Source organism: Podarcis gaigeae (assembly GCF_964106915.1).
Source record: "Podarcis gaigeae genome assembly, chromosome: 9".
Classification (NCBI taxonomy): Eukaryota; Metazoa; Chordata; class Lepidosauria; order Squamata; family Lacertidae; genus Podarcis; species Podarcis gaigeae.
The window spans coordinates 27,004,721-27,032,257 of NC_139685.1; the positions used below are offsets into that span (position 1 = coordinate 27,004,721).

Below are 27,537 nucleotides of genomic sequence, written 5' to 3' on the forward strand. Positions count from 1 at the left end.
AACTTGAGATGCCAATTTGTTTCCAATGCTTGTCAATTCCTGCAATGAGAATCTGTGACTTGAATAAATCCCTCCAATGATTGTGATTCTGTGTTGTATACTTCTGGCCATTATTATTATTATTATTATTATTATTATTATTATTATTAAAACCCCATCTTTGAAACTTTTAGAATTTTGCAGTTACAGGGTTGACAGTGGCAGATCCTAGCAGCTGCTCAAACATCCCATGTTTGGCAGCAAGCAGGATGCTAGCTTTTGTAGAAAAAGAAACTGAATGGGTGGACTTCAGTACGTACTTGAGCACCAAGGACAGAGTTATAGGTGCAGTCTATAGGTCTGGAAATAGCAAGCCTGTTCAGAAGTAGTAGAGGAGGAAAAAATAAATTGATTCCTTGCACTATACATCTACACTGCAATTATTATTATTATTTATTAAATTTGTATACTGCCCTGCCCTGCAGGTCTCAAGTACTTAATTCGTTCTAGAGGTCCATTCTTAACCTGAAACTGTTCTTAACCTGAAGCACCACTTTAGCTAATGGGGCCTCCTGTTGCCACCGCACCGCCGGAGCACGATTTCTGTTCCCATCCTAAAGCAAAGTTCTTAACCTGAAGCACTATTTCTGGGTTAGCGGAGTCTGTAACCTGAAGCGTATGTAACCTGAGGTGCCACTGTAAAGTACATAATAAAAGTACATAATAAAAACAAAAACCCAATAACCCCCTTCCCCAACCCATTTTAAAAGCCCTTTGGATGTCAATCAGCCAAAGAGAGAAATTTTGAAAACACATGACTAATGAAAAAACTGCTGGAGAATGAGTGTAGGCATGTGTACACAAACTGTGTGTGTGTGTGTGTTAGAGAGAGAGAGACAGAGCGACAGAGAGAAAGAGAATATGAAAACTCCGTAAATAGAAACTGACAATGTAAACCTCAACAAGGGAATAGAATGACAAGTAGCTGCAGGGGAAGAAAAGCAGCCACTCACAATTGTAAGAGAGATCACAAAAGTAGGAGAAAAGGACCTGACCTACATCTTTGTATTTAGCAAGTTAGCAAATGACATCAGGGAGAGAAGAGGGTCTCTGTGAAATGGTTTATTTTAAGACATAAATCTGTCAGATGGTTTACAGGCTAGTGAAACCAGTCATACACAAAGCAGCCACGAGGCCTGTGCATGAAGCTTCCTATACTTTCATGCCCTCTTGCATAAAAAGAAACATTTCCAGTGCTGATAGACACTTGGTAAAGGACACAGGAATCTAGATCACAAAGAACTTTATAGGGTACCAACAACAACATAAATTTGTTGCAAGAAATAACAAGAAGCCAGTACAGCTGCTGCAAAATGACAAATACAGTGGTGCCCCGCAAGACAAATGCCTCGCAAGACGAAAAACCCGCTAGACGAAAGGGTTTTCCGTTTTTCGATGCGCTTCGCAAGACGAATTTCCCTATGGGCTTGCTTCACAAGACGAAAACGCCTTGCAAGTCTTGTGATTTTTTCGCTTCCCCCCCTTTTTCTAACCTGCTAATAGCGCTAAGCCGCTAATAGGGTTGCTTCGCAAGACGAAAAAACCGCTAGACGAAGAGACTCGCGGAACGGATTATTTTTGTCTTGCGAGGCACCACTGTACAATTTTGTATGAAGTTTTGTTGCTCTGCACCTGAGCTACGATTTCTCCTTCTGAAGTCTTCAGGACCATCCCTTTGTATAGAGATCAAACTACACGTAATCCTAAATGGGTATAATCATTCTATATGCATGTCCTTTATTCTTTAAGCTGCCAGGTTGCCTGACCATGGTGTGTTTAGGAAAGGCGATTTAATCTCTTCCCTCCCGTAGTTTTGTGTCATAGATCAACACTTTCAAAATCAGTAATCCTGGTACACTTTGCAGCAATGGAAAGTTAGGTCACTTGGACTCTGGGAATGCTTTTCCTTTTTCAGGGCTGATGGCAGCATGATGGATGGGTTGGATAAAAAAACCCCTTTCACCTGATCCTCCCTGTGATATAATTTGAAATACAGATTCATAGTAGCTCAGCTCCTGGGCAACTGGAGTCACCCACAATGCATTGTCTGCCTTTCCTTTGCCCTCTTCAAGAAAGGCTCAGGTGTCTTGGGGAACTGAGATGTTCTGTGTGCCTGACGAAATTCAATACAGCCCTTTGTTTTCAATGGGAACGGCTGGGACGGGATATGCAAAAACATCTGCAGCCTAAGGTTCAAAAATAGGGAAAGTGTTCCGGCACATGAAACTTTAAAAAAGAACCAAACCCAAATGCTTGTGACTTTTATTACTAGCTGCCAACTGGAAGCAAGTTGATTTACATTTCAAGCCTACAAGCTCTCCGCAATTATCTCTTCTGATTTTCATTCAGCCGTTCCAGCTCTCTGAAAGCATTTATTTTGCTGGGGAAAAATCAGAGTCGCTTGCATTCATCCAAGCAAGAGAGAAAACATTGCTCTGGTTCCTCTCTCCCAACCCCTGCAAATCAGGCAAATAGAAGGGCTGATAAGGAAATGTTAGATTAGATTGCAGAAATGGATAAAATCAAATAACATTGAAAAAGCCCTGGGGAGGGCCTGTTTATTTTTGCATATTGCTCTGTCTGGGAACCAGATGATGACAGGTTAATGGACGTGGAGTGAGAGATTTCTTTGGCCAACCATTCCCATGTCATGTGTTGGAAAGAATGGATCCTGTGCTCTGTTTCTAATTTAAAATCAATGGGGCTTGCTTATTCTTCTTGGCATGCTGGATAACAGCCCTTTTCTCTTAACAAGCATTTTCAATGGGATGTTGAGTTTTCACAGAGTTCATGACAGCCTCATGTCATTGGCTGAGCAGCGCTTGGGCCGTAAGTATTCAGAAATGTCTAAAACACTTCAGACAATCCATTTGGGGGAGGGCAGCAGGAAGTGACCTAACCTTTCAGGATATTTCTCAGACTTTTGTCATATTTTAACCTGGAATTAAAATAACTGGCTGTTTCCTTTTCCCTAGGGCACCAATGCCTCTGCTCTGGAAAAAGACATTGGGCCAGAGCAATTTCCAATCAATGAACACTACTTTGGACTGGTCAATGTAAGTATTACTACTGTGGTGTCAGTTTCCGAAAACATATTTTATGACTTGCCCTGTTGAGCCTCGGAGTACTGTCTAGAGGTGGAGATGTGTCCTCCATTTTGCTATACCTCTAGCTCCTCCATTTTGCTACACCTCCCTCCACCACCCTACCTGCTGGGTTAGACTCCCATGTTGCCCAAAGCAGTGGAAAGGGTTATGGGAGGATAGGTCGAGAGAATATGTAGCTTCTGCAGCACTGGTAGAACATCAGGAGAAGAGCATAAGAGGAGTGCTGTTGGACCAGATTGACTAATTCAGCAGATCTAAAGGCAACCTGGGTGCAGCCTGGTGTGAATGGTACATTCTCCGTGCCTGGGGCTGCCTGGTTGTTGTTTGTGACCTGTGACAGGGCCTTTTCAGTGGTGGTTCCTCATTTGTGGGGTGCCCTCCTTAGTGAGGTGCAACTGTCTGCATCATTATTAGCTTTCAGGAGGAATCTGAAACCTTCTTGCTAACCTAGGCATTTGGTGGCTGCAGAATACTTTTCCCGGCAACCCTGACATCACTGGATGAAAATTTGTATTTATTTGTAATTTTAAAATGTTTTAACTGCTTTTGGAATTTTTTTTTTATAATGTGGATGTGTTTGCTGCTTTGGGCTCCTTAGAGAGGAAGGGCAGTTTATAAATCCTATCAATCAAATGCAGTTGGGTTGTTATGATGAACCTTACCCTGAGCAGCAGTACAGACCCTGACTCAACATACCAGCCCAGACCCTAATATCACAGTTTGGTCTCAGCCAGAGCCTCTCAGCCAGGGACCCCTGGGATTTCTGGAGATAGCAACCACTAAGCCTAAACCTTCTGAGGAACTGGTGCTCTTGACCTCAAAGACCTCCACTCCCATATCTGGCAGACAGTGAACTTGGGGTTGGGGTGGAGTGCTCACTCCAGGTAAAATGCCTGCCTCTTTAAGGCCTTCTACATTACCAGGAACGGGCAGAACATGCAAAGAGTAGTATTTTCCAAGATGGATAAAAGCCCTCCATCCAGCTTTAGACTTGTTGGGAGTAAGTTGCTGACTTGAAGTTTTCCAGTGGTCAGTAATTCTACACTGCGTTGTGGACTATATTCTGGCCCGTGGGCTTCTGCTTGAGGTCAGGATAGGACACAGGTGTGGGCATCCACGTGTTCTATATACAATAGATCAGGACATTCTCTTACATGATTCCCCCTGATTTGTGGTCACTGATCAGATGGTCTGCCCCCAAGTGCACAGGTATGGATAGTATGCCAGGTGCGCAGGAAGGAGAAACTACAAGTGCCTCTCTCTGTGTTGAGCCTCTAGCCCACTTTTAGCATGTTGACCATACTTTAAGTAAAATAGAATTTGTAAAGGTCCAGCCGCCCTTTTTTGAAGAAGGAAGCGAGTTCTGCATGTGAAGCATGCATTTATGCCTTATCATAATAGGTTTTTAAAATACATATATATATTCAGGTGTAGGTCATGCATGGTAAAGGGCTCTCTGGGTCACAGACAAAATTTATTTTGATGAGTGCTTTGAATACCAATTTTGGGAACTTCTAGAATAGTAACACTGGGCCCCTCCAGGTGTGCCTTTTATTATTCCTTTATTTATGCTTGTGATGGAAATGGGACAGGTTTATGCAATGGTACTTTCAATGCTGTTTGCACCTGGAAAAACATTGGAATGGACGTGCCACTTCATTTCCAGTCAGTACGTGTCCTGTAGCTTCCTGGTGAAACCCTGTAACATTTTATTCCACAAGTGTTCCAAGAGAGGTGGTGGGTGTGCCGTTGTGCTATAATGAAATATAGTGAAATACAGTAATACAGTAATACTGGAAGAGCATTGTGAAACAGCTATGAAGCAGAATGATGTGTGGATGGCCCAGTAAAAACCTGGCACTAATGCACTATTACTACATCAATTATGTGTTGCAGAATACAGAAAGCCTGCAACTTACATGCATTTAACTTGTGCACATTCAGCTTGATGTGCATGGCTAATAATAATAATGATAGTTACAGATAGGTAGCCGTGTTGATCTGCCATAGTCAAAACAAAAAAATTCCTTCCAGTAGCACCTTAAAGACCAACTAAGTCAGTTCTTGGTATGAGCTTTCGTGTGCATGCACACTTCTTCAGATACAGAAGAAGTGTGCATGCACACGAAAGCTCATACCAAGAACTGACTTAGTTGGTCTTTAAGGTGCTACTGGAAGGAATTTTTTTGTAATAATAATGATGATGATGATAGCAAAAAGTGTGTGGGGCTCCAAGAGCCTTCTGGCGGTTCCCTTCCTGCAAGAAGTGAGGTTACACGGGACCCAGCAGGGCCTTCTTGGTAGTGGTGCCCACCCTGTGGAACGGCCTCCCATCAGATGTCAAGGAAAACAACAACTATCTGACTTTTAGAAGACATCTGAAGGCAGCCCTGTTTAGGGAAGTTTTTAATGTTTGATGTTTTATCATATTTTTGATATTCTGTTGGGAACCACCAAGAGTGGCTTGGGAAACCCAGTCAGATGGGCGGGATATAATAATAATAATAATAATAATAATAATAATAATAATAATAATAATAATAATAATAATAATATATTATTATTATTATTATTATTATTATTATTATTATTATTATTATTATTATTCCAGGAAAATTGAGTTTGGCAATCCCACCTGCCATTGAATCTAATGGGTTTTGACTATACATGATTTTGGCTTTAGGCATAACCCCCAGAGTGTAACCCCTGCATAAGTTGCAGGCTTACTGTGAATCCACAAAAAAGCACCAAGTCTGAAGGCACCCACTGTTTTTAAAACCATGTTACGCCTGACACCAGAACAAAACTGAAGAAGCCTGTTTTAGCATTACGTAATTTTTATTCCTAGCTAAAGAGTAATACTTTGAAGCTTTACATACAGACCTGTTGACCTACATTCAATCTACAGTTATAGATTTCTCCTCTTCTACCGAGAGGAGAAAATACTGAGGCAAGGGAGATAGGATATTGGGTGTTGCACTAAGCTGCACTTCATGATCCGCTCTCTCCCGTCCCCACTTATATTTTGCAGTTTGGAAACACGTGCTACTGCAACTCCGTCCTGCAAGCCCTGTATTTCTGCCGGCCCTTTCGGGAAAATGTGCTGTCCTACAAGGCCCAGCAGAAAAAAAAGGAAAACCTCCTGACTTGCCTTGCGGACCTTTTCCACAGTATTGCCACGCAGAAGAAGAAAGTTGGAGTCATTCCACCCAAAAAGTTCATCTCGAGGTTACGAAAGGAGAATGGCAAGTATAGTCTCGCACATCCATTCAGACGACGGTCCTAATCCCAAACCATTCTGGAAGGCTGCCGAGAGAGGAGAGGAGGGAGGAGTGGGTGTCCTCTCAGATATGCCTATGCTTTCTGGTCAGTTCTGCTGTCCAGTCCTCTGCGTCGCCTCGAGACAGAGGCCAGAGAAGGGAGTAGAGACAGTCGCAGCCCCCGTGAGGCCCAGTCCTTCCCTGTTGAGGACAGAGGCAGAAGTTAGAACAGTCATACCTTGGAAGTCCAACGGAATCCATTCTGGAAGTCCGTTCGACTTTTAAAGCCTTTGGAAACCAAAGTGTGGCTTCTGATTGGCTGCAGGAAGCTCCTGCAGTCAGTCGGAAGCCCCGTCGGATGTTTGGCTTCCAAAAATAGTTCGCAAACTGGAACAGTCACTTCCGGGTTTGTGATGTTTGGGAGCCAAAACGTTTGAGAACGAAGCTGTTTGAAAACCAAGGTGTGGTCGTACTGTAGTTCTCTCTGGGCAATGTGGCCACTCAATCTTCCTTGCTGCACTGCTCAGAGAAAGAGGGGGAGATGCAATTCAGAGGGTGAGGTGGCTACTCCTTCAAGGGTTCCTCTTTCCTTGCTTGCTTGTGTGCTCTCTCTGGGCAGTCTTGCTGGGCCCAGATTCTCCCTGTCACACCAGAAGGTGAGTGAGGGGGCAGAAGCAGAAATAACCACCAAGGGAAACGACAGGTGAGCAATCAGATGCCCTGGTGGCTGCATGGACCACACATGGGCAAGCAAGTGAAGGCAGCCCTGTGCTGACTGTCCTCTCAGGCTGTGGGGAGGAGGTGCTGCTTAAATACAGTGGTACCTCGGGTTACATACGCTTCAGGTTACAGACTCTGCTAACCCAGAAATAGTGCTTCAGGTTAAGAACTTTGCTTCAGGTTGAGAACAGAAATCGTGCTCCAGCGGTGCAGCAGCAGCAGGAGGCCCCATTAGCTAAAGTGGTGCTTCAGGTTAAGAACAGTTTCAGGTTAAGAATGGACCTCCGGAATAAATTAAGTACTTAACCCGACGTACCATTGTATATGCCTTCCTCCTGTTTTTTCTACAGATCTCTTTGACAACTACATGCAACAAGACGCCCATGAGTTTTTAAACTACTTACTGAATACCGTCGCCGACATTCTGCAAGAGGAGAAGAAGCAGGAAAAGCAAAACGGCAAACTGAAAAACGGCAACATGAACGAAGCGGAAGAGAACAACAAGCAAGAACTCACCTGGGTGCATGAGATTTTTCAGGGAACGCTGACTAACGAAACGAGATGCTTGAACTGTGAAACTGTAAGCATTGGGCTTGTTTTCCTGATAATAGTCAGATTACTTTATAGCAGCTTGTAGAGCTAAATATGTCACTTTATGAAGCCGTTCAAGAAATATGAGTGTTTCTATGGAGTACAGCAGCTATTGTCTATGTATATTTATGTGGGGCTTTTGATAACTTTGGTTAATCGCCCCCCACCGTGTTGAATCTTCCTTAGACAAGGACAAATTATTCCCCAACCTTGTCTCTTTGCATACAAAGCTGAATAATACTGAGTCAGACCATCTAGTTCAATATTGTCTGCACTGAATGGCAGTGGTTGTGCAGGATTTCAGTCAGGAATCTTTCCCAGCTCTAACTGGGGGTGTCAGGATTTGAACCTGGGACCTCTGCATGCAGAGCAGATGATCTACATGTAAGCTTTGGTCCTTCCCCATAAGAGAGCCCCACATGTGACATATTGCATCTTAAGGTATTGTAAATGTGTACATGTTTTCACTGAGGGATAATTTGAGTTTGGAGCAGCTCCAGGAATTACTTGTGGCAAAATAAGAATGAGGTTACCCTTTTCCAAACTTCTGGTATCCCCTTTTTCCTGAAACTGAATTGGAGGCACACATCACTCTTAAACCTCAGTTGGCATGGGCAAATCTATGTTCTTAGGTTGGTACTCTAGTGTGTTTGAAGTTCCCAACAGAATTTTCTTCCCATGGGGGTGAGAACTGAACAGGATTGCATTGTGGTGAGGGGAGGGTCTAATCAGGGTTTCCCAAACTTGGCTCTCCAGCTGTTTTTGGACCGCAACTCCCATCATCCCTAGCTATCAGGACTAGTAGTCAGGGATGATGGGAACTGTAGTACAAAATCAGCTGGAGACTCAAGTTTGGGAAACCATGGTCTAACGCTAATGCACCAATCCAGATGACCTCATCACACAAACTGCTATTACATTGTTAAGGCTCCGGGATTCTGTCACTAATGGAAATTTGTTGGAGGGCCGTCTGGATCAAGGCTGTGCTGCGGGGGGGGGGGGAAGAATTAGACCCATTTCCCCAGCATTGCAGCCCTAATCCAAGTTGGGGTGTGTGAAGAGAGCCGCGGTTGGACACTCTAAATGCAGAGTTCCAGCACAACAAGCTTGACCCTGGGAAAGACTTACCAGAGCTCGAAAGAACCCACCTCTGTGACAGCCGCTGTGCTAGATGTGCCTCCCAAGGGAAAGGCAGACTTGGGCGCACACAGAGCCCAGGGTGTGCTCTGAAGGTAGATGAAGCTACATGGGAGGGAACCCCACATCTGCCCGCTTGCATTCCACAATGTGTCCCAGAGGCAGTGGTTCGTTCAGATAATTTTAGACTGAATTGTCTTGGCTTAGATAATCTTGTAGATGGTAATGCGCATTACTTCAAAATACAGTAAGCCGGCACTGCGATGTTTGCTGGGCCGCCCTGCTCATTCTGTGGAGTGGTCCTTGAACGTTTGCCCTCAAGTCCTGCCCTGTTTGTGCCTTCCTCAGATAGCAAGCCAGAATTATCCGACTAGGCTAAAGTCCTGCTGAATCAGTGACTCATGCAGTAAGGCGTTGAGTAGGTACTTTGAGTGAATAGTTCAGATTCCCCGGAGCCCCTAATGATGGAATTAATTAATTTTTCCCTCGATCAGTAGCGGGCCTGTCGTCGCACACTAGTGTGCCCTGGAAAACAGTTTTGTCATTAGTGGATTAGATGAAGACAATCTCTTATAATTGCACCGCTAATATTGTATCGTGCCGCTTTGTGCTTCAACTTTTTGATGAGGGCGTATTAGGATCATTTATATAACAGTGTGCAAGTCAAAGGCCATTGCGGCCTTTTTTATATTCACTGTTGCGGCATCCCTGTGAAGTCATCACTCTTATTCATATCTTAGAAATGTGTGATTGAGGAGGCAGGGAGGTTCACACGAGAGTTGGGATTTGGATGGATCTGGGCCTCTTAGGTGGAGCCTGAGAGCAGCCTTTTCCCCCAGGTTGACTGGCTTACCCCTCAACCTGAAAAACAGTCAGAAATATGACTTATCATCTGAATTGTCATTGTCAGATTTGGGACAAGGTAAATCTTGACTGAGATATACTTCTATGCGCAGTTTAGCTTTTTTGGATTAAGTTGCATGCTGTGCTAAAGGATACTAGGTGAGAAAGAGAGAGCCCTGGATCCAGATTTCATGTGTCAACATATAATTACTGTATTTATGAGATTTTGCCATAATCAGTTTCTTGAAATAAGCAAATATCCTTATTTTATTCTTTCAATATAAAGTAGTTACAAGGTATTATTTCTGCTGTGTGTAACAAGTAATGTTTGTTGTTTGAAGCAATCTATTTCTCCCCTTCAAATGGGAAAATGGGTCTAGTGGCAGCAGTATAAGCAAACGTCCAAAAGGGATTGTATTCTCATACCCATGTTCAAAGTGACTCATATAATGGGTTTCAGCAGGACAAACTCTGGAATGAAAAACTTTCATCCCACAAATCTCTTCCTCGCAGTTGAGCTTGTATCTACAGTTCCTAATCTTAATAAAAACTCAACTAAACTTGTGTGGTTATAGTTTTGCTGATGCCAGTGACATTATGTAAACACAAGCATTTCTTAAAGCACCTCGCAATATGAGCAAGAGAACCTGTAACTGGATCAAAGCAATGGCACTAGAGAGTAGGGATCCACATTTAGGTCTGATCTACTTATAACAGTACTCACAACTCAGAGAAATTGAAGAGAGAGACTTTTAAAACAGCCATAGCTTGGGCCAATTATATGGAGGTGAGGCTGGTAGGGAGCCCCAGGGTATTGGAAGGGGTCTTTGGAGCATTGGTTGTGAGAGGTGCAGTAGGAATTTCTCTACCTCAGCAGGTCCAGAGTTAGAGGGTATTCTTGGCCCTTTCCTGGATAAGCACGTAGCAGCAGTGCTGGAGTTTATGCAGACTCCTCTTTTTGGAGAAGGGGGATTTCATTGTGGTTTTATAACTTATAGGACTGATTATTGCACTGCCCCTTACTGGGGAGCACCACCGAGAGCAACTCTGAAGACAACTCTGAAGCTGCAATTGCTACAGAATGTTTGCTCTCCTGACAGGCACAGGTCATATGCAGCTGATATTGCAGGCTTCTTCTGCTCGATTCAAGGTGCTGGTGCTTATCTTTGCAATATTTCATTACCTGTGGCCAACATTGTATAGAAAAGCCTTTGGCAACTGGCTAGGGTCAATGGAAGTTGTAGTCCGAAACCACAGGAGAGCACCAGGTTAGCAGAACCTGCTATAGACGGCCTCTCAAAATATGAAGTTCAGTACACTGTCTGGGCTCTGCAGGAAGGCTGGAGAGGAAGGGGAAATGCTATATTCAATACGGGTATAACAATTATGCTAAAACAAACCTTAGTCAGCAAAAAAGCCACACACCCTCAAATCACAGTTTCATGACCTTGTGTCCAGTCCTTAACTACGGTGGAGGCATTTCTGTAACCATAGTTACAGAAGACAAACCATGCTTAGGTATCCCATCTTAGAGCTGCAAGAGATTAATATACCTCCTTTTCCCAAACTGCTTTCAAAGACAGGACCATTCAGCTCCACAATTTCAACCTAAACTTTTTAATAACTTGTTTTGGTGTACTCATCTGCCCCACTGCTTAATTCTTTCTGCAATGTTGGCATCTTCTTCTAGGTTTTGATGTTGTGCTGACATAATGGTAGGCATTTGCTCTGCTGGTGCAGCTAGTCTTAGGATCAAGCTGTTGGTTGTGCAGTGCCCAGAAATAGTATTGCCTCCTATTTTTGTTGCAGGTTAGCAGCAAAGATGAAGATTTCCTCGATCTCTCTGTTGATGTGGAGCAGAACACATCGATTACTCATTGCTTAAGGTAAATGAGCGGCTGCAGAAATGTGTGTTGAAAAAAAAGTGGGAGCAGGTTTTTGCTGTCTGATCATTTTAGATTAGTGGGATGTGAAAGGAAGAGCAGCATGAGAGTTACGGTATGATATGGCACAAATCAAATCAAGAAATATAAATGGAACTTTTTTTTTTTTTGGAAAGTAGGAATACAAATCAATCCTGCTGCAATTGAATATTCAGGAAGAAACTACAGCTTTTCAATCTTTCGATTGCTTACTGCAGGGAGGTTCCACTGAAGGCAGCAGATTTACTCTGGAGCAAATAGCTTGAGAATGGTGTGCATGCATGCATAACATGTACTTCCTGGGAAAGTAATCTACCATCTGTCAATCAAAGGGCTTACTGATGAATAATATGGAACATTAATCCCAAGTATTAGAAAACTTTATTTATCACAGCAGTTAATCTGAAAGAAGTCGTTAAGCATCCACTGAATTAAATACAACTTTGAATTTAGATTTACCAGAGTTATACTGAACTAAGAGTGCAATTTAACACATCTTTCCGAGTTCAGAACCTCCTCAAGGCTTGTTATCAGTTGGGTCTAAGACTTAACAATACTTGGAAGACAAAAATCCCCCTTTGCCTGCCTGTGCATGTGCGTGCGTGCGTGCGCGCGCGCACACACACACACACACACATACACGCACGCACGCATTCTCTCTCAGGCTTATTGCTTCAGCTCTTTAGGCAGGTGACTGCATGAGTCCATCTACATGAAAACATAGCTCTTACCTAAGGGATCATATTCTCTTCTGCTTCCTATCATGAGGCACAAGTTCTTTCCCAAATGCTTATACAGTCGTACCTTGGAAGTTGAACCGAATCCATTCCAGAAGTCCGTTCAACTTCCAAAACATTCGAAAACCAAATTGTGGCTTCTGATTGGCTGCAGGAAGCTCCACCAGGAGTGGTGGAGGGTGTGGATGAAGGGGGGCTGTGGCCTGGGGAAAGTCATACGGGATGCATGGAGATCTGAATTTGGCCTCTGGATCTGAGGATCTCCACCCCTGGCTTAGCGGGTCATACATTCTGTTCTTGGTTGTCCCATTTTCGTGTGGGAATCTGGATTTAGAGAAGCGCTCTCAGTACCATTTCCACAGTTGTTTGTCTTCCTTATCCTGGAAACTCATCAAAGTCTAAGCATTTTCAGAAGAGTACTTCAGGACTGGACTACCATAATGCACTCTATCTGGGACTTCCTTTGTGCTTGGTCCAGAAAGTGCATTGCATTGTTTTATAACCTTTGTGAATGTTACTGGCATTTGTTTACTTCTTAAATTTCCCTCTTGCCCTCTTCCCAAATGGGCGCTGCAAAGCCAACACCTAAGTAGCAAAACGATATGAACGAAAATAAAACATTTGAAACATTTAAAATAATCCAAAATGTGTGGTTTTTTTTAACCAATCATGATCATATAAAAAAAGTACAAGAGTCAAAAACCCTCAAAGCTAATAATTTCAAGGTTGCCAGGAACAGCATCATTCATCCATCAAATGCCTGGATAAACAGGAAGTGCCCTCCAGGTGTGCTTGCATCTTTTTTTGGAGACATGCTATGGCATAAATGACAACGATATCTTCACTACAATGTTATGGCCCCTTCTTTTTTGAATGTGATGCATTCTGGTGGGCAAGTTGTGTACTTTTTCCTGTTTCATGTGTTTTTATTACTGTTTTAAATTAAAATTAAAATTTACAAATTGCTTTGCAAGCTCACCTTTTCACCTCTACAGTGGTACCTCTAGTTATTAACTTAATTCGTTCCGGAGGTTCATTCTTAACCTGAAACTGTTCTTAACTAGAGATGTGCTTTTGCTAATGGGGCCCCTTGCTGCCGCCGGCACACAATTTCCATTCTCATCCTGGGGAAAAGTTCGCAACTCGAGGTAACTCTTCCAGGTTAGCGGAGTTTGTAACCTGAAGTGTTTGTAAGCTGAGGCATTTGTAACTCGAGGTATCACTGTATTAAGATTTTGGACTCATTGTAGTTAACCCCTTGTAAGAGTACGAGCTCTTAACATAGAGTGACTTCAAAACATGTCTGCTCGCGTGTGCAATGGAAATGAACCTTTAGCTGACAGGTTTCCCAAGTGTATTTTGGAAATTATAATTGCCGTGTTTGAGAACAGAAACGGCATTGTTTGACCTTAATTGTATAAACAGTGTTGAGCGGGAAAGAGAAATAAGTAAACAGGAGCTATTTCAGAGGCAATAGCTCAATTAGTCTTGCTTCCCTTTAATACTACAGCAAACTCTCCTTCCTCTTAGTTATCGTGGAAAGAAAAAGCCCTTTTGTGTTTAAGCCTCCAAACATAGTTCTTTTCCTCTGGGCATCAGTGCTGGCATTAAAAGAGGAATTCATAAAATAACACAATAAATTATGTATCAATTATTTTTATTTCCACGAGGAGTTGAAAAGGCCAGCTGGTTCTGTCAGTTTTACCTCTCTATTTTTTTTCTTAGAAAAGCATTTGCCCCATGAATAAACCAACACCTCCAGCATATTTCTGTCTAAGAATATTTTATATGTCTAGCTTTTATCCAGAAATTAGAAGTTTTATTTTAGCTAGGTCAAAACGAAGTAATCTGTCATCTGTTGAATGTAAAACAAGCATTTCCTATGCCTGTGAAAACCACGCTTCAATAAAGTTTGAAGAGCAGAATGAGTGCCCATCTGTACTATACATTTAAAGCAGCACCATAGGACTTTAAAGAGACCTGCTTTCCCTCAAAGAATTTTGGGAACTGTAGTGCGTTACAGGTTCTGAGAGATGTTGGGAGACCCCTCTTCCCCTCACAAAACTATAATTCCCAGAGTTCCCTGGAAAGAGGGATTGAGAGTTAAACCACTCTGAGAATCATAGCTCAGTGAGAAGATTAGGGGGCCTCCTAACAACTATCAGCGCCCTTAACAGTTCCCAAGTAAGGCGATCCTGCAAGTATATTCTCTCTGACCACTGTGTTTGAGTTACAGTCAAGCAACTGTACAATATTTTGCAACCAGCTCAGGGGGCATTTGGGATGGGAAGTATGAAACCGTAAGCACTGTTCCCTCCGTTGATTTTTCAGAGACTTCAGCAACACAGAAACATTGTGCAGCGAACAAAAGTACTACTGTGAGACTTGCTGCAGCAAACAAGAGGCACAGAAAAGGTAAGCAAAGCACCTTGTGGCCTGGTCCCAGGGAGGCTAGTATAAATTTTAAAGCAGTGGCTGAAATAAAATGAATTCTTCCTGCTTTCAGTTCTGTAAAAAACAATAACAGAGGTGTCCTTATGTGGGAACACCGTATCAAGAATAGGGACCTATTTATAAATAGAATGGCACTTATTAAATTTACATTTTTATTATGGATATCATGGACTCCCTTTTGTGTGTATTTAAAGTATTACGCTGTTGTTGTTTGTTTTTAAAAATAGCTTTTATAACAAATAATTGCAGGTTGCTTTTTCCCCTTTGGAAGAAAAAATAAAACCTGCACAGGTTTTGTTCTTATCCAGTGATATTATTCTGACTTCATAGGATGAGGGTCAAAAAGCTGCCAATGATCCTTGCATTGCACCTGAAGAGATTTAAATACATGGAGCAGTTACATCGGTATACCAAGCTCTCTTACCGCGTGGTATTTCCTCTCGAGCTGCGTCTCTTCAACACATCCGGGGATGCTATCAACTTGGATCGCATGTATGACTTGGTGGCGGTAGTAGTTCATTGCGGCAGGTGAGCAGCATTCTACTTCATTTATAAACTCTTAACACGAACACTAAAAATCCTGTCCAGCAAATGATTTAAGTGCGCTGGACAGTTCTGAACACTGTTGGGCATTTTCTAGAGCCTGCTTTACTGTTCTCCCTTCAGCATTATTAGAGGGCACATATGATGACATCCCAGTGGAACAGAGATGGTGTCCAGTGTGGTGTAGCGGTTAAGAGTGGTAGATTCGTAATCTGGGGAACCAGGTTCGATTCCCCGCTCCTCCACATGCAGCTGCTGGGTGACCTTGGGCCAGTCACACTTCTTTGAGGTCTCTCAGCCCCACTCACCTCACAGAGTGTTTGTTGTGGGGGAGAAAGGGAAAGGAGAATGTTAGCCGCTTTGAGACTCCTTCGGGTAGCGATAAAGCAGGATATCAAATCCAAACTCTTCTTCTTCTTCTTCCATGTAATTCTGATGGGATTGTCCCATTTGGCACATTCTTCTATATTGCCTGCTGTATCGTGATACCCAAAGAGAGCTAATTCAACTGTTACTAAGGAAACTACCCAGCCACTCAGAGGAAACCTATGTTAAATACCTTCTTGCTGAATATCGCCAGGCCTGTCTTAAAATTCTGTTTTATGGCAACGAGGATAAGACAGGCTGCAGTGACAGTGATGGTCGATGAATGAGTACTGATGTTAAACTCTGGAACATAGATTTTAACTGAAGGAGTGCTATTTTTAATGCAAATAAGTTTAAAGGGAATTTTTAATTTCATCTACTGCGTCTGCCCCTTGGTGCTGATGCAGTGTAAGTTGCGGTTGTAAATTCTGCTGTCTGACTGTGGTCAGATTGATGCTTTAATGAAGCATCAATCTGACCACAGTCAAGATCGCTGCTTCATTAAAGAAAATAAATCCTGTGCAGAAGAAACAGTATAATTTCCTTTAGTCAGTGCTTTTTTTTCTAAAAAAATGTTTAGCAGTATTCTCACTTTCCTACTGATTTTGAAATACTGCCCCTCAATGAGGCCAAACTTAGATTCACACAATGTTTAGGGGTATGCGTACCCCCAGAAAAAAGCACTGCCTTTAGTATTCAGGAGTGCCTGTCAGTTTGGAAGCAAAACAGGGCCACCTAAAAATAAGGGTTTCTGCACCCAAAAATGTGGTTTCTACACATTTGAGGTACTACCTAGGTCTTCTGGTGTACATAATCTTGTAAATTAAATTATTATTATTATTACCCAAATGGCATAACAAGCACATATGAACTACCTTGATTGAAAATCATAATGTTAAGATATCGGTTGAAACAGAGATGGAAAATAAATTGGATGTGGGAGAAGATGGAATTGGCCTGTTCAAGCCTTAACATTCTATAGACTATACCCTGGAGGGGAGAATTATAGTTGCAGGGAATGCAACTTTTATGTCTAGAAGGTTGATTCAGTTGTGCCCTTATTCTTTTTTTAATTTAATGATGTTTCTTTTCTTTTAGTGGACCTAATCGTGGACATTATATTACCATTGTGAAAAGTCATGGCTTTTGGCTATTGTTTGATGATGACATTGTAGAGGTCAGTATACTTGTTCCTGGGATGTAGCTTATAAGAGCAAGCCCCCAATACTGGAAAACATAAAAACCAATGGGACTTCTGCAAGGATCCTAATTTTTAATTACTCTCAGGTGTTCATTGCAGCCTAATCTACTTATGCAACAGAGCAGAATGGATGGAATCCCCTCAGGGTGTAGATAGAGGGTTCTGTTTTTAATTTTCTTCCTGCTTAAAAAAACTCTCCACCAACAGAAAACCAGCACAGCAGCCCTGAGATAGAACCCCTTTCTCTGATAATTCAATGTAGCACCTTGGCATTTGTTCCATTGGCACAAGCTTTTTTGCTTGCCAGATTGAATTGAATTATCCCCCCCCCACTCCTCCCTCCACACACTGTTTTGGCGGGTTCTCCCGACCCCCACAAGCTAATTTTAGTTGCATATAGCATAATCAGCCCAAGATAAAATGGGGAAAAAAATACAAGTAGAATAATAACCAGTTACCCTCTTGATAAATGGAACATCATCGCAAACAATGATTCTTCCTTGCCCTGCCCTCCAATGTTTCTTGAAGACCTTTTCATGCCAACAGGCCTACTCAGTTGTTTAAACTATTTCAAGTTGAGCCAGTCATTTGTATGATTATTTTATATTGTGATTATGGTATTTTATGTTTTGTTGCACCTGTGTATTTTGCTGTACACAAGCCTATTATTTTATATGGAGGGGTTGAATAAGTAAATAAATAAAATCTCCCACAAAGAAGTAAAGGGCACATCATAGATTGGAAAAATAAAAATGGTGATTAATACAGAAGGGCCCTGCTGCAACAGAATGCAAAATATATTTGAACCAAGTAGCTGTAACCTGAAGGCAGCTAGGATTACCTAGGCCTTTAGCTATCTGTACTTGGTTGGTTTATATTTGCATACCCAGTTGTATCACATAGCCTACCTGCTCATTGTCTTGGTAAAAGGATTAGAGGCTCTTGCTCACCAAAGAAATTGTAGTCAGTAATAAGTTGAACAAAAGGTCTATATATGAAGATAGAGGGGACTTGGATGGAATAAAGTTAATTGATGTTCTTTCTCAATTGGACAATGCAAAATAAATATGCAAAGTTTGTATTGCAAGTCACTCCAACCACAAACAGGAGAAAGATATCAGCTGTCTGCAGCTATTGCAGTAACTTGCCAGCCTCTGTGCATTTAAAAGGTAAGTTTATCTCTAACTGTTACATAAATTGAGAGTTTGGAAGGAGCTGGACAACTATTTTGCCACCTTGTCTAAATTTCTAACAGAATTTTCCCTTGGGCAAATCCTATTTGTTTTGATATTGTTACATCCATTTCCTTAATTTTTCTCCGTTAACATTTTGATTGTTTTACCTTTGCAGAAAATCGATGCACAGGCTATTGAAGAATTTTATGGTCTGACCTCTGATATATCTAAAAATTCAGAATCTGGATATATTTTATTTTATCAGTCAAGAGAGTGACTTGGGAAGACACTTGACTTTTTCCACCCCGAGAGGAGAAACTGACCAACACTGTTAACTGACTTCCATGTACTGTAGACTCATCCAATACAGTATGACAGTGATAAGCTCATGCCGAAATTGTGAACTAAGACTCTCCATCTTTGACTGGAAGATCTTTTTTTCTTTAGTCTGAATCTCATTAACTACTGCAAGAACAAATTTATACAGCTCGTGTTCATTTGCTGAATCCTGCTGAACTGAGGTATAATGTGGCATAGATGTTTGCACCACCTCCAAGGACCATTTGTTCTCTGTTTCTAAAGAACCATTCCTTTAGGCTAGTGGTTTTCAGACCATGTTTTGAGGAACCTTGGGATTCCTGAGATGCCTATCGGGTTCCTCAATGAGAAGATGCAATAGTAATGGTAGACATCCATCCCTTAATGGCAGCTTGTCTGCAGCTACCAATCTTCACCTGTAAAGGGCAGCTGTGGGGAGAACTGGGCTGTGTCCTAGGAGGCACTCTCAGTGTTCACACAGGACAGTAGTGAGCCCCAGGAAACCTAGCCAACACTCCAAATGAAATGTGCAGCCTAGAATACCCTACTCTTTTACAAGAACTCTGGCAAATGCACAAGGATTGCTAGGCAGAGCAATCAATGTGAAAAGTGTTCCCTTAAGTTGGAATGTTTGGGAAATTGCTGCTTTAGATACCTACTGAAATGTAACTCATATTCATGGATCCTCAATCTGATTGGATTGTGGATTGTGTCACATGGTACTCTTCAATTAGAAAATTATTATCTTCCGATCCCCCTCAAGCTTTGGGTCATGAAACAATATCAAATTGGCAGCCACAAAACACAACGTCGCTCAGTCCTGTTTGAACCAAATTCCACCAGTCTTCCTGTTTATCATGTGACAGCACAGATCAGCCAAACTGCTCCTTTGGATTCCCACACTGTAAAAGGCTTTAGGAGATTTTGCACTGAAATGAAAAGGGGGGGAAGTTGTTCTTCCATGTTACTTTCACTGTGTGATGAGTGATAGTATCCTTTTATCCCAAAGAAATACCACAAAATGTCCTTGCTTACCTGAGTTTGCACATGTCTATATGAGTATCATGCATGCAAGCAAGTATTGGTTGTACAATCCAATTAAGCAATAGTGACCATGATCCAAAGCTCCATAGGATTTTGGTGCAGAGCTCTGTGCAAAGAGGAGTTTCTCATTCTTCCTGGTGTTTGGGGATCCATCATGGGCACATAAGAGATCCTACACGCAGATCGGAATCCCTGGATTTAAGTGAATATCCATCATATTATGCAGAGCTCTGGACTTGGACAGATGGGACCGATTGCACTGAGAGCCAAATTATGTGGCATTGCACAAAGATGTACTACATTTGTAGCCATATGTAATAAAAGTCAGTTTTTAGGTTCCATCTGTTTGTCATGCTCTAGTGTGACAAACGCCGGAAACCTAAAGTAAATAGGACCTGGTCCAATTTCAGCTACTCCCATTAAGTACGAAGAAAACTGGCCCAAATTGGCAAAGCTGTTGGGTAAAATACAGAGCTGCTGATCCAATAGAAAGTTTCCCGGGGGTGAAGGGCAGATTTTGCTCCCATCTCGAGGATATGCAGTGGCAGCCAAACATGCTCTCTGGCCCAAACACTGGGTTGCAAAAGTTGTGCTGAGTGAGACTCCCATTTGAGGAAATACGTGTCTCTGCATGCCACCAGTAGAACCTGCAATATACAAATATCTCTGGCTCTTTTGCTCATCATATTCGCAGGCATTTTGCTTGTTGTGTAATAATGAAGAGCATTTGGCCCTGCAGGAATTAAGAGCATCAACAGCCATGAGCATTTACTAGCATGAATTTGTGTTTTAAGACTATATGAATGTTTTGAGGTGTTCCCTGTTAGTTATGATAAATGCACTCTAGCTATTCAATAGCTGTTTAAAAATATTATTGCATAAGTCATGTTTAAATGCAAATATCAGAAGAGGAATGGGAATAATTTCTACTTTGCTGAATTATTGGATCTAAAATTGCAGAGTTGGATTGTCTTGACACTTGTAAGGTGCAGTGCATGGTCTTCGATCAAAATAAAAGGCAAATAAATACCCTGTAAGATATTCACATTTGCAATACAAGAAACGAATAGGAATACAATAAATGAATTGTGCAAAAGCTACTTCATGCTGACATATACCCTGGATTTGTGCAGATCTGAGTATGACTTCAAGTGAGAAAATTCCAGAAGAGATATACATCATTTTTTCTATTTTTAAAAAATATGCATGTATTTATTAGGAAAGAGCCCCTTTTAGTACTTTCTGAATAGAGATCTAATTACAGTTTTACTGCTGTGCTGCTTATTTTGCCATAATTCAACACTGTTGGAACTTGCATCTTGGTTTTCCATCTGGGAATGAAAATCTTTCTTGTGCGCATGTGTTGTGTACCTTTGTTACTTTGTGGTGATCTTACAGTATTGGTGAGAACACCGTTTACTGTGCATTTGGGACAGGAAACAGTGCATTTAGAACTACTTTGTAGCACCTTACATGAGCATAATTGGATATTCTTTAAAGTGCCATAAATTGTTTTATCTTTGCGGTGATCTAACAGAGTAGAGAGAGAGTCTTGCTTGCATGAATATTCCATTTATTCAACAGGGCTGTGGATACTCTGTGTATAAACAGACACCTATACATAGATTAATAAAGCCTGTGTGTATTCCTGACCAGTTGAAGTCCTGCTCAGACCCAATTTTGACAAATTAAATTTTATAGCAGGCATTCCCCACATCTTTTCCAAACATGTCAGTGGTTACAAAGATTAGAAATATATATATTTAAAAACAATTTGAAGAATTTGGACTTCTCAACAAGATGCCAAATCCCACCCTTGCACAGTGCCGTCAAATGTATAAAAATATACATAGTCCTGAATAAGAAGAATCATTCCTGATCAGACCAAAGGCCAATCAGTTTCAAACAGTAGCCAACCAAATGTCCCTGGCTAGCTACAAAGGCAATAGCTCTTGCTTGCTTGTCCCCAATATCTGATACTCAGTAATATATTCTGAAAAAGAGTTAATTATAGCTAATGTCCCTCGATTCAGCTAGGCCTCATGGATTTGTTGTATCCTTAAATATATATATTAATTTGAGTGATTAACTCTGTTCCTTTTCATTCCCCCATGATTCAATGTCTATGTACCTATTTATGTTCTGCTAAACATCGAAAAACCATTGACCCAATAATACCAGTGATATTAATTATCTAGAGCTCAGTATTTCAGGAAGGCAAAATGTACACCTTTTGTGTTCAGTGCAAGAACACAATATAAATACATCGAAGGTCCCTATATGCAGAATGGTTGAGGGCTATTTAAATGGAATAACTGATGCTGTTGAGTTACTGTGAACAAATATGTTCGTCTGCAGGTTCCTGACTAGGCTACTCGCTGAAGCAAAGGATGGAAGTGTTGGGTTTATATCAAGAAGACCTCAAATTGTGCCTGTCATCTTTGTCACTGCACACACACACATGCATCACTTGATTCCTCAGTGGTTTATTTCTGACAGCTTCATATGTCGACCGGCTCAGACCTGTTTCAGATGTAATGGGAAACCCTCATCTTTTGTTGTTCTGAGGAGGAGATTGTGGACGCGTCTACTCCTGTTTTAAAACAAAACACAGATTCCCATTATGCAGAAACTATGGTTTGTTTAAACTACAGTTAGGAAATAAACCAGGATTAGAAACCACAGTTTCCTCCCAGCTTTCATTTTGTTTTTGGAACTTATTGGAGTTTAAACAAACCAGAGTTCCCCAAGCTTCTACATAATGGGGGACTGTGGTTTGTTTAAAACTAATATTATGGCCACAAAAGAAGCAAAACAGGAGGAGTGTGTGAGCCCAAGGCTTATCATACTTCATTCACCTTGCTGGACATCATCTGAGAAGCATTGCACTTTAGGCAATGATGTGAAAGTTGTGGCTGGCTTTTGATCTGTGTTAATACATTCACATCTGTGAGGCATCATTTGATCAAGTGATTAACAGGCATGTGTACAGCAGCCCACAGCATGTAGATCTTGCCTCAGAATACATAATATAGAAAATATTCCTTATGTTGGGACTGGAACAATGCTAGCTTGTCTCATCAATAGCTGGAATCAATGGGGCTCTTTCCATTAAAGCCCATTTACATCAAAAGACAACTGTCCTATTGACTCCCATGGGGTTAGGATATGATCCTTTTGTGACTGAAATCCTTTACTTGCTTTGCTATATTGCACAGCATTTCTCTCGAGGTGTGACCATCACTTTTCTGACAAGCTAGGCTGCTCTGGTTGTGGTGAATAAATGCACTTTCTAGTTCAGTGTTAATCAGTGTAATACAGATGTTTTGTACATTGCAAAGGTTGCTGCCAAACATTTTAAGGATATATGTTAAACCTCTTTTTAAAATAAATAAAAAGAAGCTAGTATTAATGTATAACTGGAATGTTTGGAGCTGATGTTTGTATGGACAGAATTTTTGCATTACTGGTGAATATTTTTTTAAAAAAACAACTTAGGGGTTAGGGTATATCTGTGTTTTACATTAACAACAATATTCTTTTTGTGGCAGGTAATAAAGCCAGAAGATGGAAATAATATTTAAATATTATAATATACAGTTCAACATGTTTTTTCCTTGCTGTATCTCATGATTTGAGTTGGATAATAAATACAGATAATTATACTGGGGTTTTTTAAATGGTAAAATTACTATGCTAGCTTACCCTTTTCTAGTTTTCTTACATAATCAGGCATAACACAGTCAAAACTGTCAGTGCAGTCGGTAGTGAGATAGATGAACCAATGGTCTGCTTAGTATAAGGCTCTGTCCCATGTAAGCCTGTATGTGTGTTTATGAATGCACAGCCAGCCCCCTACTCTTTCTCTCCCTCCCCCGCCCCTCTCTCTCCGCCTCCTAAACAGCTGAAAGATGCTATTCAACAACTCTAGCCAAGGCTACGCATATACAGCCCTGACCAGTGGATCAGGCTGCAAATCATTCATGCAGCGTTTGTTCCTCCTGCAGCCAGGCTTATCACAGAAGTCAGTTTCTGTGTGAATATATGCACATAGCCTGGGGCAGGGGGCAGCCCCCCAATCAATCAAATAAATAAAAAGCTTAACTAACTGACCGATTGCATCACAGATTGCTTGGTTCTGGAGTCCCCTCCGAAGTAAATCTGGTCACACCCATGCTAGCAGGATTAAGGCAAATTACTCCAAGCCCTAAAGATGTTAAATACGTACTAGACTCTCACCAGTTGAAATCAGCTGAATGCACAGCAATCCTAAGCACCCTAAGTCTTAAGTGCGAAAATTCAGAAATAAGTCCCACTGTCTTCAGTGGGATAAAGGTTGAGTAAATGCACATTTGCTGAGAAGTCAGTGCCATTTCCCCCACTCCTTCACAATCTGTGCAAAACACATCTTCACGCCCTGCTGGGAAACAACATTCAATCTGCTTCATCTGTCCATAACAATGGTTGACTACTGGAGCTGTGAGTGTCTCTCATCCCAAAGGAGAGCAATTTACACATGTGCAAAGGAATGTTTTACTAAAAACCTGGCTAGCAAGGGGTCTGTGGATGTCTGTCAGACAAGTGTCTTGTTTATCTTCAGGAGGGCAGTTCCCCCCACCCCCCACTTTAGGTAGCCAATATGTACATTTATTTTCTGCTCTGCATATTCATCCATAATATTTTTTTAAAAAATATAATCTTTATTAGTTCTTTTTTAAACATATCATTTTCAACAGTAATTAAACATACTTTTACATCTTATTCAAATTTTTGACTTCCATCAATCCTGACAGGATATTTATCCATAATTTGAAGTTGACCCTCACATCCTTTTTGTGTGTGTTTTGTTTCTCTATTGTTCTTTGGGGCTAGCAACTGTGCTGTACTTCAGGATTTTGATAATGAGTATGGTGGCGCTGTGGGTTAAACCACAGAGCCAAGGACTTGCTGATTAGAAAGCTGGCGGTTTGAATCCCCGTGGCGGTGTGAGCTCCCATTGCTCGGTCCCTGCTCCTGCCAGCCTAGCAGTTTGAAAGCACATCAAAGTGCAAGTAGATAAATAGGAACCACTCCTCCGGGAAGGTAAACAGCGTTTCTGTGCACTGCTCTGGTTCTCCAGAAGCAGCTTAGTCATGCTGGCAACATGACCTGGAAGCTGTACGCCGGCTCCCTCGGCTAATAAAGCGAGATGAGCGCCGCAACCGCAGTCGGCCACGACTGGATCTAATGGTCAGGGGTCCCTTTACCTTTACCTGCTGGTTACACTCTGCCACATTCTGTGTTGCAGGTGCAGTATTCGGAATCACCTAGTTCAGTTTAATGAAGTTAAAAAAATCTCTGAACTATACCTGAAAGTAATTGCTGGGTGAATGTGAATTACATTAATTTGGCGGCAGCACTTGCTTACGATTTCTAGTTCAACTTCAAGTGCATTCTCTTACGTCTGTTTTTTGCTCTTTAGATCCTTTAAGCTTAAAGAAAATAATTGTTGGGGAAAGTACATTAAACAAGCCACATACTTCTCTCTGTGTGTGTTGACGTTTTCTTAGTCATCTTAGCTACAGTTTATGCTTCAGCACTACAGCTTGTAACATTCTGAATGCTGAAAACACTTCGCCAAGAATCATTCAGGTGAACTTGAAGTGAACTGTGAATTGAACATAAACTGAACTAGTTTGGGGTGGACATTGAGGTGACAACTTCAACAAAATATGGGGGGAGGCAGGTAAGCCCTTCCCCATATAATCAATCACAAGACGTAACACACATTTGAATGGCAATGCCCATCAATTTTTGCCCACCCCCCCGACCTCCTCAAATATTTTAGAGGGGGGCCATATGGACCTTAGACTCTAGAAGTTGGCTCCTATGATGGACATGATCTGGAATTAGTTCCTTTGTGGACATGTGGAGCTTGAATGAGATGGAGGTCCTATTTTAAATGAACTTTCCAAGCTCTTCACAGAGGGTAAATGAAAATATGTTTCCATAGAGCCTGAAGATGTCTCTCTACTCAGAGCTGTGACCTATAAGAAAGGGGCATAGACTCCCACACAAATTAAACAGGCTAAGGAGTAACCTACCCATTTCTGAAATTCATTAAGGAGCTACCACGACCACCTTGTTTGCTCCCAAGCTTGGAAGCAATAGTGGATGGAATTTGAAAGCAAGTAGCATTTGTTGCCTCTGCTGTTGAATAGCATTGAAGAACTCTGACCAAGACTTTGTACACCAACCTATTATGAAAATCCAGGGGTGGCCAGAAGAATAAGCTTATGTCCAATGCTTTTAATGTTGACATTTGCAAATAAAATGAGCACTTGTATTGCAATCTAGAGTCCCATACAGTCTGTGAAATGTAGCATGTGGAACTCCTGCACATGTGAAATGTGCGCATGTGCTTTTCTGCATTCTGCATTTCCCCCTCCATTGAAGTGAACATGGAAGCCCTAGCAGGCGAGGGAACTGTTTTTTGTGTGTTGTATGCACTGGAATCCACAAAAGAGATAGTTGGAGCAGAGCGTAAGAGTCTTCTATTCATACGTTCAAATAAGTGCGTGGAAAATTAAGGCCGATGACATTCTTGACCATTCCTGTCCTCGTGTTCTTTTGTTTCACATCTATGGAAAAAACAGGAATATTTTGCCATTTGAATATCTGAATCAATTTTTATACACAGCACTTTCAAGTGTTTCAGTAGCAATGTTCTCAAAATTCCATAGCAGCCTATTTTAAATGCACATTGTCTGACCTTGCCAGAAAAGATATCCATCAGTAAGAAACTAAATTTGAACAAAATGGAAACTGGCAGCCTTCTCATCATGTCAACCAAATTGGTTAAAAAGGCCTTCTGCAAGATGTTCTAGCAATATCAGGAAAAGAGAAAAGTGGAAAATGGCCTTATAATCTGTTCACCTGAAATGATTAGCAAATCTACTAGCAGCAGGGCATACCAAATAGGAAGCCTTTGTCACAATTTAACAGATACTTGTTACTACATCAGCAGCTCAATGAGGGAAGGATGAATTAGCAGTTTGAGGGGCAATTTTTGTCAGGACTGTGACAAGAAAGGGGGGAGGATTAATCCTGAGCTTTATCAGCCTAGACATGCACACGCGCACACACGCACACGCACACACACACACACACACACACACACACAGAGAGAGAGAGAGAGCGCTACTATTTTAAAAATTTAAGAGGCCAGGCATGTTAAATGCAGTCACATATTTAATGTATCATCCATTTTGGTCCTTGTTAATGTTTCCCATCTTTCTATGACGGTGTGTTTATGGGCAAGAGATCTTGGGTGGATCTACACACAGGGAAAAAAATGCTATAAAGAAGTCAGAAATTAAATCATTACAAAAAGAAAAAAAGAAAAAAAATGCATGGGAAATTGCAAATAAATTTGTTTTCCTCCCCAGCACCACCTAGTATTGTGTGTTTATAACATATACAAAATGCTGTTTTTTGACTAATGTAGCTGATTCCTTGATTTGATTCAGTTGGGATTTAAAGGTGAACCTAGCTAATTCACACTTTCTGAAACAATACGCAGACTAAAACTCAACCATGCTTTGAACTGTAAATTTTGTGATGTAGTTCTCCAGCCAAATAATGCATGCAGAAAAATGCACGTAGTAGTGAAATTAACAAACCAAAATGTGTTACATTAGGGGAGATCACTTTGCAAAAAAAGAAAAGTGTGCATTAGGAAAAATTGCATTCAAGGAGGTATATGTTAGGATAAATCCGTACCCAAATGCTGATGAATTTTCACGAAGACCTTTTTGTTTGTTTGTTTTAAATCAGTTGTGAAAACGTGAAGAAATCAACTTAATATTTGGAAAACGAGAAACACAGAGAAATTGAAATTGGCAGAATCACCCATCATTAATTGTGGATAATCTCTTTCCTCTTTAGACTCAAGCTGTGTAGCCAAGTTTCCTTAGCTACTGTTAACCAGTATTGGTCTATTGATCTATTGGTATTGATGGGGCTCTTAAACATAACTGACTGGACGTCTGCAGTGCTTAGGAATGGTTTTGTTTACTGGAATGGAGGTAAAGAGTGTTAT

The 27,537-nt window shown here is 41.3% G+C and overlaps 1 protein-coding gene across 1 annotated transcript in view; it reads left to right on the top strand.

The window, feature by feature from the left end:
• Positions 1-22,876, top strand: part of USP46 (ubiquitin specific peptidase 46) — a 32,705-nt gene extending 9,829 nt beyond the window's left edge. Inside the window, exons 2-9 of the mRNA XM_083755920.1 lie at positions 3,015-3,095; positions 6,178-6,391; positions 7,477-7,706; positions 11,507-11,583; positions 14,688-14,771; positions 15,141-15,338; positions 16,818-16,896; positions 18,271-22,876. Coding sequence (XP_083612046.1) covers positions 3,015-3,095; positions 6,178-6,391; positions 7,477-7,706; positions 11,507-11,583; positions 14,688-14,771; positions 15,141-15,338; positions 16,818-16,896; positions 18,271-18,372 — 1,065 coding nt within the window. The 3' untranslated portion in view covers positions 18,373-22,876. The remainder of the gene's footprint in view (positions 1-3,014; positions 3,096-6,177; positions 6,392-7,476; positions 7,707-11,506; positions 11,584-14,687; positions 14,772-15,140; positions 15,339-16,817; positions 16,897-18,270) is intronic.
• Positions 22,877-27,537: the final 4,661 nt, after the last annotated feature.